This window comes from Jaculus jaculus, chromosome 10, assembly GCF_020740685.1.
Source record: "Jaculus jaculus isolate mJacJac1 chromosome 10, mJacJac1.mat.Y.cur, whole genome shotgun sequence".
Taxonomy (NCBI): domain Eukaryota; kingdom Metazoa; phylum Chordata; class Mammalia; order Rodentia; family Dipodidae; genus Jaculus; species Jaculus jaculus.
In genome coordinates this window covers 40,432,280-40,444,680 of record NC_059111.1, presented here as the reverse complement: position 1 = coordinate 40,444,680, position 12,401 = coordinate 40,432,280, and the positions used below count along the sequence as shown (strand labels likewise).

Genomic DNA, 12,401 nt, shown 5'->3' with positions numbered 1-12,401 from the left:
GTGGTTAATTCTATGAACTGTTTTCTAAATCTCAATTTTTTACCTTTAAAGCATTGTGATCTGAAATGATGCAGGAAGTTACTTCAATTTATCTGACTTTATGAAGGCATGCTTTATGGCCTAATATATGATCAATTTTGGAGAAAGTTCCATGGGCTGCTGAGAAGAATGTGTATTCTGTAGAGTTGGGGTGGAAAATTCTGTAGACGTTCATTAGATCTAGTTGGTCTATAATGTTATTGAGCTCTATTATTTCCCTGTTGATTTTCTGCTTGGATGATCTGTCTATTGATGATAGTGGAGTATTCTAGAAGTCTCCAAAAATGATGGTGTTGATGTTTATTTCTGTTTTCTTGTCAAATGGATTTTGTTTTATAAACTGTGGTGCACCTGTGTTTGCATATATATTTATGACTATGATGTGCTCACGTTGTATCATTTCCTTGATTGCCAGGTCCTTTGGCAGGTAGGGCTGTAGGAGAGCCGGTCCCGCCCGTCTCTCCTTGGGGCTGAGTGGGATGGTGAGTGCCGATGACCCAGACTCCGTCCTAGTCACCGGAGAGACACACTGAGTCGGAGACTTGTCGAAGCAGGATCTCACTTTATTGTAACAGGCAGGTGCTTATACAGAGTTAAGAATGAAGGTGGGGATCTCAGGAAAGGATGAAGTGTAAGTGCCAATAGCATATTGTGACTTTTGAAATGATTGGTTCTAAGTGTGTGTGGGAACTCTATCTTTTTTTGCAGAAGTAGCAGGCCAGAGGCAATTTGGTGCCCTGCTGAGTCCTAGCTGGCCAGAGACAGGTCGCCAAACTTTAGCTAGGCTCAGGAAGTTCCACTAGACCTCACGTCTGGGCCTCTCAAGGCCCAACACTTGATGAGTAAGAAGTAGCCCTCTTTGTCCTTTTTGATTGCTTTTGGTTTGAAGTCTGTTTTAATATAGCAACACCTGCTTGTTTTTTATTTTCATTTGCTTGGAAAATCTATCTTTAGTGGTGAGGTGGGTTTCTTGAAGACAGTAGATAGAAAGGTCTAGTTTTTTGATCCATCCTGGTAACGTGTGACTTTTGATGAGTGAGTTAAGACCATTAATATTTAAGATTATTACTGTGAGGTTTGAATTAATCCCTGCTGTGGTAAGTTTTTTTTTTTTTTTTGAAAGACAAGTTTAATGATATACTGTTCTTCAGAAAAATGACTAGGGTATTTAAGCTGTAATCCAGGAATACACAACCATGTAACACACATCTAAAATAAACTGGCTTCTTGGCACAACTACCTTATGAACACCACAACCCTTCTCTCCAGTCTTACATCGAAATAGTTATGGTGGGTGGGGTGTGGGCCAAAAACCTAGTTTTGTGGTCAAAAGAAAAATAGCCATTCTGTGGTTCTGGAAAAGCAGGAGGTGCAGTGCTGCTCACTGTGCTAGTTTGGTCTTCTTCTTCTTGTTCTTTTTGTCCCTCTTCTTCAGCCCATCCATATTGGCTCTTAGAAAATTGGAGTATGCCACCTGAAACTTATTCATTTCTCTGGAGCTCACCACAGTGCTGATCTTTCCCCCATCAGTAGCCCTCAGCAGACAGTTGTTCTCTGCAGGCTCAAAGCCCTCCACAGAGCCCTTCCTTGGGGTGGGTTTGGTGTGGCCATTGTACCCCTTCAGAATGATAAACATACTGCCCATCATCTGGCACTTCTGGAACAATCTGGTCAGCTCTGTCAGGAACTGTTCGTTCTCTAGCAGCACCATCCCTAACTCTGTCCATGGTGACTCAGTCACAGAAAACAGTTACCTGATCAGGTGTTTTATGGTGTTTGGTGCTTTCTTGTGTTTTGTACTATTTTGAAACTGGTCTATTTTGGTTATTGTGATCTTTTTGTTAGATCTTGAGATTGGTTGTTTGACTGATCTATATGGAATATTCCCTCAAGTCCTCTCTGTAGGTTTGGCTTTATGTTCATATAATCAGAGAGTTGACTTTTTTCATGGAAAGTTTTCCTTTCACCAGCTATTATGAGAGATACTTTTGCTGGGCAGAGTAGCTTGGGTTGGAAGCCATTACAGGGCCTCTGGCTTTCAGGGTTTCTGTTGAAAAATATGATATAATTCTGATGGGATTGCTTTTGTATGTTGTGAATTATTTTTCTCTTTCTGCTTTTAACATTCTGTGTTTTCATTGTTAGGAGATTTAACTATGATGTGTCTTGGAGAGTTTCTTCTTTGGTTCTGCCTGTTTGGTGTTCTGTGGGGTTCTTATATCTGGATGGGCTTCTCTTTTGAGAGATTGAGAAAATTTCTTCAATAATTTTGTTGAATATGGTCTCTATGCACCTGGCCTGGATTTTCTCTCCTTCTGGTATACCCATAATCTGGATGTTTGGTCATTTTAGGATGTCCCACAGTTCCCTTGTATTCTGTTCATTTGATTTTGTGAACTTAGCAAAGTTTTCAGTCTCCAAACATTTTCTTCTGTTTTATCTTCCAGGTCAGAAGTTGTCTTCCACATGAGTAACTCTGTTGGTGAGAGGTTGCTTTTTTTTTTTTTTTTTTTTTTTTTTTTTTGGTTCTTGAGGTAGGGTCTTACTCTGGCTCAGGCTGACCTGGAATTCACTATGTAGTCTCAGGGTGGCCTTGAACTCATGGTGATCCTCTTACCTCTGCCTCCCAAGTGCTGAGATTAAAGGCGTGTACCACCACGCCCAGCTAGAGAGGTTTTTATGCTTTCTATTTTATTTTTGTTTCCTGTTGTGTTATTTTGCATTGTGTCCATCTCTTTTTTTTTTTTTTTTGAGGTATGATTTCAATTTGAGTTCTGAGTTTCTTGATGCTTTCTGTAGTTCATTCTTACATCTGATCAAGTCTTCATTAAGCTTAATCAGCTGGTTGTTGAGATCTTCCATTTCTTGACTTACCTTAAATTTATTCACATCTCTTTGGAGGGTTCTAGCATTTTCTTCAGTCAACTTAAGCTTACTGTCAAAAGCTGAACACTCTAGGAGATGATTCTGTTCAATTTCATTGATACAATTGTTAGTTCTTTGATGGTTTGCATCTAGTTCGGTGATTTTTTTGATCAGGGTCTCATTGATTGCTGTGTTTTCATTCTGGGAATGAATTTCTGTTGATTTTCTATGATTTCATTGGAGGCTTCCATTGTAGGACTAGGCATCCTTGGTGGAGATCTCTCAGTTTTCTGACTTTTGTTGTCTTTTTTTTTTTCTGTTATTGTCTACCATTTTAGGAAGACTCTTTATTTTATTGAGGAGGTAGCAAGTTTTTGTCCTTTGGCCAGTGCACCCTCTGACTTAGGTGAACAAGTATGTTGGTACCCAGTGGCCAGTCAGGATTCCAGAGCAAAAGGCCTGATTCCCCAACTCACACAGGGACCAGGCCTCCTCAAGCAAGGCACAATGGGACCTACCAGGACTGAGCTTGTCCACACACAGACAAGCACTGGGAATCCAGGCTGGGGAGGTGGAAGGAGCCCAGAAACAGGAGTCTGGCCTACTCACTTCAGATTTCCATGCCTGCCTGTACACAGACTGGCATAGGGAACTCAGACTGGGCAAAAATCTCAATTATATTAATTTCTGTACCAATTTTTATTTTTTCTGGCCATTCACTGCATTTGAGTTTTACTTGTTCTTATTTTTTAGGTCATTGAAGTCCATTATTAGGTTATTTATTTGTGATGTTTCTGACTTTTAAAATGTAACCACTTATAGCTATTTACCTTTCTCTTATTCCCGTAGCTGTTTTTTAGGGGTTGTGCTATCATTTTCATCTGATTCTAAGAATTTTAAAATTTTCTCCCTGGGGCTGGAGAGATGGCTTAGTGGTTAAGCGCTTGCCTGTGAAGCCTAAGGACCCCAGTTCGAGGCTTGGTTCCCCAGGTCCCACGTTAGCCAGATGCACAAGGGGCGCACGTGTCTGGAGTTCGTTTACAGAGGCTGGAAGCCCTGGCGCGCCCATTCTCTCTCTCTCTCCCTGTATCTGTCTTTCTCTCTCTGTGTCTGTCGCTCTCAAATAAATAAATAAAAAATTAAAAAAAAATTAAAAATTTCTCCCTGATTTCTTTAATGACCATTCAATATATAGCCATTGTGTATTCTTTTAAATGTATATTTTTCAGTATCCAAATATTATGTAGCTTATGTGGTGTCCCTTCCTGCTCACTTCTCTCTCTCTCTTTCTCTCTCTTTGAGTGTGTTTTGAGGTAGGGTTTCACTGTTGATCAGGTTGACCTGGAATTCACTATGTAGCCCAAGGCTGGCCTTGAACTCATAGTGATTCTTCTACCTCAGAGCCGCCCCCCCCCCCCCCCCCGCCAAGTGCTGGGACTAGAGGTGTGTGCCACCACATTCAGCCTGACTTCTCATTTTATTCTACTATGTTTTCATTGGTTAAGACTTCCTTTGTGGCTAAGGTGATCACCATTATAGAAGTCTTCATGTTCACTGAGCAGAGTGGAATCTGTTGGATATAATGTTTTGTATATATCTGTTAAATATAATTGATACATAGTATACTTTAAATCTGAATTTTCATTGTATATTATTTTGGTGTGTGCATATACGTGTATGTGTGTGTGTGCCATACTATGTGCATAGGTCAAAGGACAACATCAAGTTTCAATCCTTCCTTCCACCTTGTTTGAGGGAGGTCTTTCATTCTTGTTCACTGCTATATTCACCAGGTTAGTTGATCCATGAGGAAATCTCTCTCTGCTTCTCTTCTTGCTGTAGGTGTGCTGGGATTATAGATGCCTGCCACAACATCTGGCTTTTACATGGGTTCTGGGACTATGGACTCAGGTACTTGTGCATAAGTGCCTTGTCTATTAAGCCATCTTCCCAGGCCCTGTTTATGCATTTTTAAACTGACATTTGTTAATTATGCTTAGTGCTTGGTTATCATGACATTTCTTTTACATGTAAAAGAATTTGGAGGGGGGCGTTTTTACAAGGTAGGGTCTCAGTTAGCCAGGCTGACCTAGAACTCACTCTGTAGGCCCAGGCTGGCTGCCAACCCACAATGATCCTCCTACCTCTGCCTTCCAAGTGCTGGGATTAAAAGCATGTACCCACTATGCCTGGCTACCAAGTAGTTTTTAAAAAATAACATTCAACCTCCATCACCCTCTTTTATTCCCTTTCCACTGTTCTTTTATTGTAGTTCATGCTTTCCTTCTGACCACACAGAGTTGGCATATAATTTGTCATATTACCTGGAAGTCCTTCCAAGAAAGGTCTTTATAACTGAGCTATTATTTCATGCTGAATGTAAAATATACAGAGATTACCATAATGTAGTTTCCAAATTTCAGTTCAGAGCTCAATTGGAGAAGACCTCTTCCTTGGAGAATTATTTGCCTACACGCTAAAGATAAAAGATTTTATTGAGTACATTTCACAATGCTGTCATGGTACGTGCACTAAGTATCTAGATGGTTAACATACTACCTGCTTTAAAAGTCGTGCATAAATCACAGAAGGATATTCTTGCACTAAGTGTCTAGATGGTTAATATACCTGCTTTAAAAGTTGGATGCTTATAGCTCCGACTTAAACCTGGTGCTGATCAATAATAATTCTCTTTTTTCCTTTCCTTTTCTTTATTTATTTGTAAGCAGTGAAAGAGAAGAGTCAGACAGACAGAGAATGGGTGTGCCAGGGCTTCTAGCCACTGCAAACAAACTCTAGGCACATACATCCCCTTGTGCATCTGATTTACATGGGTCCTTCAGAATTGAACCTGGGTCCTTTGGCTTTGCATGCAAGTGCCTTAACTGCTAAGCCACCTCTCTAGCCCAACAATACCAATTCTTTTTTTTTTTTCTAGGTAGGGTCTCACTCTAGCTCAGGCTGACCTGGAACTCACTATGTAGTCTCAGGAAGGCCTCAAGCTCATGGCGATCCTCCTACCTCTGCCTCCCAAGTGCTGGGATTAAAGGTGTGTGCCACCATGCCTGGCTAATACCAATTCTTTTGTTTTTGGTTTTTTTGAGGTAGGGTCTCACTCTGGTCCAGGCTGACCTGGAATTAACTGTGTAGTCTCAGGGTGGCCTCGAACTCATGACAGTCCTCTTACCTCTGCCTCCCAAGTGTTAGGATTAAAGGCGTGCACCACCATGCCCAGCGCTAATACCAATTCTTAATAACTGCTTGGGAGGAAGACTGAGGCTCCCTCCTGCAACAGTGATACAAACTTGACTATATTCACCAAGTACAAAATGAATTAATAATAATAAAAAAAGAATCTTAGGAGGGCAGGAGCACACTACTCAAAGAAGGCTACCAGAAAGTCCTCTGCATCATCTTTTGTCTCCCCTCTGACTCTTCTCTTCCAATATCTTCCATAAATTGCTCAAGGTCCAGGTCAGCAGAGGCTTCATATTGGGGGCGTGGGGGTTGAAAGCTTCTGGGGTAGGTGGCTTCTTTCTAAAGCTAGGCCCTTCTTTCTTCATGAAGAAACAACCCATGATGAGCAGCTAGGGTCAGGTCCTCTGGCACATTCTATCTTCTTTTTTTTGTTTTTTTGGTTTTTCGAGGTAGGGTCTCACTCTGGTCCAGGCTGACCTGGAATTAACTCTGTCATCTCAGGGTGGCCTTGAACTCATGGCAATCCTCCTACCTCTGCCTCCCGAGTGCTGGGATTAAAGGCGTGCGCCACCACGCCCGGCTTCTATCTTCTTTTTCTTCAGAGACACTGAAGGTTGAGACCTTGCTTTCAGGAACTTTATAAGTTAGACTATCCCAGTTTTTTACAAGTCAAGTTCCTATGTTAAAAAAAAAATCTGGGGCTGGAGGGATGGCTTAGTGGTTAAGGCGTTTGCCTGCAAGGCCAGAGGACCCTGGTTTGATTCCCTAGGATCCACGTTAGCCAGATGCACAAAGGGCACACTCGTCTGGAGTTCGTTTGCAGTGGCTAGAGGCCCTAGCATACCCATTCTCTCTCTCTCCTTCTCTCTCCCTCTTTCTCTGTTAAATAAGTAAATAAATAAAAAAATAAAATAAAATATTTAAAAAAAAATCTGGATTCAGGCATGGTGGTGCATGCCTTTAATCACAGCATTTGGGAGGCAGTTCAAGGCCATCCTGAGACTACATAGTATATTCCAGGTCAGCCTGGGATAGAGTGAGACCCTACCTCAAAAAAAAAAAAAAAACCCAAAACAAAAGAATTGGTATAAGCCAGGCATGGTGGCACACACCTTTAATCCCAGCACTCGGGAGGCAGAGGTAGGAGGTTCGCCATGAGCTTGAGGCCTTCCTGAGACTACATAGTGAATTCTAGGACAGCCTGGGCTAGATTGAGACCCTACCTGGAAAAAACAAGAAAAAAAATCTGAGTTGGGAAGAATAAGGGTTTTAGTGGGAGCAGGATAAGAGAGGATGATGGGGGTCAATATGATCAATATATGTTGTGTATGTGTATGAAATTGTTAAAAATAAAAATTAAAAAGAAATAAAAGGAAACAATTCTGGAAAATATAAAAAAAGTTAGGTGCTTAAATCACAGAAGGATATTCTTAGAGGTTTGGTTTGTATAGCTTCATATACTTCCTTATGGCTGCATGAATTCTGCTGATCCCAGAATAAGGAACACAAAATACATCAAGGAAAAGTGGGTGAAGAGAATTCCATGCTTGTTAGGTCTCAAAACTGCATGAAAGCTTATTCTTTTCTTTTAGCATGCAAACCTAATTCAAATGTTGAATTAAATTTGGGTTTTAGTATTTCATAGTTCCCAAGGGGCACATGTGTTTCTTACTCCAGTGTGAGCCAGAAATACATTGCTAAGTATTGATCTTCTCAAAGCTAGTTCCTATGGGCTCACATTTGTTCCAGCACTTCAAAGACTACTTAACTGGTGCATGCTAACACTAACTCAGGATTTAGAGCCTTTCAAAGACCACCTGACTGGAGCATGCTAACACTAATTCAGGCTTTAGAGCCTTTCAAAGTCACAGGTCCAATTAGAATGTGAAAAACAAATTCAAGATTTTTATTGAGTAATATTATCAGCTTTGGAATTTGTCTTTTTTCTCTAATAATCTTGTTAATGGTGATCTTAATTTCAGTGTCCAGTAATTTCTGATCAATTAGTTTGACTTTTTGTTTAGTATTACCAAATAATGAATGTTTAAAGGAATTTACAAACTTTTTATTAACTTAACTGCTATTGTTTATCTAATTGGCATAAACTGTCCATTCTGGTAGGGAGGCTGGCCTTTTTTTAAAATTGCACATCAGTCAATCATTGATTGTGCTGTATACCCTCCCTTGCAGGGCTCACCTTGCTGGGTGAGGTGGCCTCTATGGACTGAAATGAAGTGTTCTCCGCAGAATGGGACATCTGGGAGTTAGTAGCAGCAACTAGAGGTGGGATGCAATAGCTGAAACAAGTGATAGAATAATCCTAGGGATAGGCTGGCTGTACGTCTCAATTAATATCCTTGTCAGCAAAATAGAACCATCCCTATCTTGTGAGGGTTATTTTGTAAATTAAATAAAATAATTTCATAAAAAGTACTTAACTGCAGTAGAAATTCTCCCTAAATGTTAGTTTCTATTTGTTTCCTAAAATGCTGAGAAAATGAAAAGTCTTTTAGTTTATTATAAACATACATTGTGCCAACTGCTTAAAGTCTTTTGTGTTTTCCAAGGTAAATGAAACCCAGTTTTGTGTTGATATTCCTGCTATGAGAAACTTTAAAGTTTCAAATACTCAAGATGCATCTATATCTATAGTGGACTACTATGAACCAAGTAAGTTGGGTCTGGGTTCCTAATGATTTAGAAGTTAAGCCAGGTACTTACTCATTCATCCATTTAAAATAGCCACTTTATTGAATTGGTTTTGTGGGGCTATTGATAAAGAGAGAGGGAAGGGAGAGATGCAGGAGGTGAGATTTTCACTTAGGAAGACTCTACAATTTCCAAGGCTCACATGATAATAGCATCTGAATGTTAAAAAGGAATGTTAAAAAGGATGTTTTATGTTTTTAATTGATAAGTACGAACTACACAAGGAAAATTGACATAGAAAATCTATGTTTACTTTCTGAAGTCTTGTTTCTTTCTAAGCGTCCATTCCAAGAGGTAAAGGAGGGTCTCCCTAGCAGAGAATGAGCAACCCCTTGATGCCATAGCGGGAGCTGGAAGTAGCTTTCTTCCAAGCAACTTAGTGTTCTGCTAAAACTTGTGTATTAAAACAAAAATAGAGTGATTGGAAAAATAACTCAAATTTCCTTGATTTTATTGGTAATGTCTTATTTTATAAACTGGCAGCAATTTAGGATATGAAAATAGAGACCTGGTCTAGAGTTCTCAAATCAATTATGAAGTCTACACTTAGTGATTAGTGAGTGTGTGGTCTCTGGGCTACAGTTTCAAATTTGAAAAGCTTTATTCTGAACAAGCACTGTGGTGCTGAGGGCCGTCAAGATGCATGAGAATAACAACACAGCCATGTGCTGAGTGGTTGGAGAGAACTATGTTAAGATAAAATAAAATAAAGTCAACTTATGCTCAGTTGTGGTAGTGCTTGATAAGTATTCAAGATGAAGGTATAGCACTAGGTAGTTCTCTCCTAGTTCAGTTCCTCTGGTCCTTTACTCCCAGTTACAACAGAGGAAGAAAATATACCTAGAGTCTTAATGGAATGTTTTGGGGAAACAGTCCTAGCACTTCTTTCAAGGTGAACAGATGGGATACACTATGGAGACTTGAGGACAGTACCTTTCTATTGTTATTTAACTTAGTTGCAGAATCCCTTGACTGGTGTTCCTTGGGTGCATGGAGAATATTTAAACCTTTTTTGTAAGATTTTATTTATTTATTTGAGAGAGAGAGAGAGAGAAAGAGAAAGAGGAGAGAGAATGGACGGCCTCTTGCCACTGCAAATGAACTCCAGACACATGTGCCACTTTGTACATCTGGCCTTATGTGGGTACTGTGGAATGAAATTTGAGTCATTAGGTTTGTGAGCAAGTGCCTTTAACCAATAAGCCATCTTCACAGCCCCTATTTTAATATTTAATGAATGAAAAATACTTGAGCTATGTAATTTTTGGTAAAAACAACTTATTTATGTAGGGGTCATTTAAAATGTATATATATATATATTATATATAATTTATATATATGTATGTGTATGTGTGTGTGTGTATATATATATATATATATATATTTTTTTTTTTTTTTTTTTTTTTTGAGGTAGGGTTTCATTCTGGCCCAGGCTGACCTGGAATTAACTATGTAGTCTCAGGGTGGCCTCGAACTCATGGTGATCCTCCTACCTCTGCCTCCTGAGTGCTGGGATTAAAGGCGTGTGCCACCATGCCCAGCTCATTTTAAATATTATTTTGTTTATTTATTAGAGAGAGAGAGAAAGAGAGAGAGAGAGAGAGAGAGAGGGAGGGAGAGAATGGGTGTGCCAGGGCCTCTAGCCACTGCAAACAAACTCCAGACATGTGTGCCCCCTTGTTCATTTGGCTAATATGGGTCCTGGGGAATTGAGCCTTGAACCAGGGTCCTTAGGCTTCACAGACAAGGACTTAACCACTAAGCCATCTGTCCAGCCCACAGGGGGTCATTATAAAATGAAGTTATGAGAAAGTGAGTAATGATTACACTTACCAATAATTTTTAAATATCTGAAAATACATTTGTAATATTGAACATTCAGTGAGAATTCATGAAAAAATTTAAAAAGATAAAGAGAATGTGTATATGAAAATTTAGATGAATTTTTTTCTTATTTTAAGTGAGTCTATTATAGTATAATAGGTTCTTCATATATTTTAAAAATATTCCTTGTACTGTAAGTTGTACCCAGATTGAATAGTTTTTAGAAAGTGTGCCAGAATTTAAAAACATTAAGACAAGGCTAGTTTTCTTTTGCATTGAATTGCTATATTAGTAGCTACCTTACGTAGGTTTAAGAATATTGTCTTATGCTATAAACTGTAGCTGGATTGCACAGTTTTTGATAGCATGCAATCTGTGTTTAAAACACTGACACAAGGCATAGTATGGACAGACATCCTTCCACACTTTTGGGCTTTTAAATAATAATAAATAATAAAATAGTAAAGCTCAGTTAATATCTCTTCTCAGCAGTTCTAATGCTTAGGATTTTATTTGAATGAATAGAAAATGTCATCCCAGAGTAAACTTTTGAGATTAGACAACCTAAATGTGCCAATTTTCTTGCTCTACCAAGAGATGGCAGGAGTATTTGTGCTGTTGTGTGCAGGCACAGTCTCTCTGTTGTTTGGAGACTGGGTAGACGTAGCACATTGTTTCTCCCTTGAATTTCATTTACCCCACTCAACCATTTCAGTTCTTTGTAAAGGAAAACAAATTGGGGGTGGAGACATGGCTCAGTGGTTAAAGGCACTTGTTTACAAAGCCCGATGGCCCAGGTTTGATTCCCTAGTACCCATGTAAAGCCAGATGCACCAACAGGTGTATGCATCTGGCAGGAGTGGCAAGGTGGCAGTAGGCCCTGGCACACCCACACTCTCTCTCTCTCTCTGTCTACCTCTTTTTCTCTGTTTGTCTCTTTCTCAAATAAATAAAAATAATTTTTTAAAAGAAAAACAAATTGTATGGTGACAGACTCACAAAAGTATATTGGGGTGTGTTTGTTTGGCAGAATCACTGTTTATAAACAAAGGAGGTATATAAAGTGATGTCTACCTCTTTGAACAGGGAGACAGGCAGTGAGAAGTTACAACTCCAACATGAAGCTGGCATCCTGCAACCTTTGTGGAGATGTTCCAGGCTGCCGCACTTGTGACAGTGGAGCCTTGGCCTCCTTTCATCATTCTTCTACCCTCTTCATTGTCTGTCCTATGCTTCTGTGGTGTTTGTAACACTGGTTGTGGTTTATTTCTTAAGGACTCCATGTAAAACTACCATTTCCAGAGGCCAAGGGTGATTGCTTTGTTTCCATAATGGATTATTGCCTTAACTACTTTAAAGAGCAATCATTTCCTTCCATGGAGCTCTGGGAATGTATGCAACAGGTCCAGAATGTGAGCTACATGCATTTCTCCACCTTACTTGTATGGGAGAGGATCAGATAGTTGTAGTTATGTACCTTTATTTTCCCCTCTTGAAATCTGCTAGAATTTATTTCATAAATGTTTGTTTTCTCCAGAATAAAAGTATTATTTTGGATTATCCTTGTGTTGTAAGTCTCTGGCTTTAAGCATCATTGTTTTCCCATGCAGGTTTTAAAGGTAAGGGGCCAGCAGAAGGGGCATTCTCTTCCCAACCTAACCACCTAATGCAGTGTCAGTGTGGCATTAATAACAATGTGATTCTTCTTAGAATGGATCTGGTAAAATTTTAAAACTGAAATAGTATGTTTATTTATTTTTGTAATT

At 39.5% G+C, this 12,401-nt stretch overlaps 2 protein-coding genes across 4 annotated transcripts in view; one reads left to right on the top strand and one right to left on the bottom strand.

Annotated features, from left to right (window-relative positions):
• Positions 1 to 12,195, top strand: part of Cd109 (CD109 molecule) — a 289,871-nt gene extending 277,676 nt beyond the window's left edge. For all 3 annotated transcript variants that reach the window (XM_045160121.1, XM_045160120.1, XM_004660405.2), the window contains 2 exons: positions 8,670 to 8,772; positions 11,722 to 12,195. In XM_045160121.1, coding sequence (XP_045016056.1) covers positions 8,670 to 8,772; positions 11,722 to 11,885 — 267 coding nt within the window. In that variant the 3' untranslated portion in view covers positions 11,886 to 12,195. The remainder of the gene's footprint in view (positions 1 to 8,669; positions 8,773 to 11,721) is intronic.
• On the bottom strand, positions 1,408 to 1,750 carry LOC101604849 (signal recognition particle 14 kDa protein-like). The gene has a single exon (XM_012949198.2). It carries the CDS (start codon positions 1,748 to 1,750, stop codon positions 1,421 to 1,423), a length of 330 nt encoding a protein of 109 aa, XP_012804652.1. The 3' UTR covers positions 1,408 to 1,420.
• Positions 12,196 to 12,401: the final 206 nt, after the last annotated feature.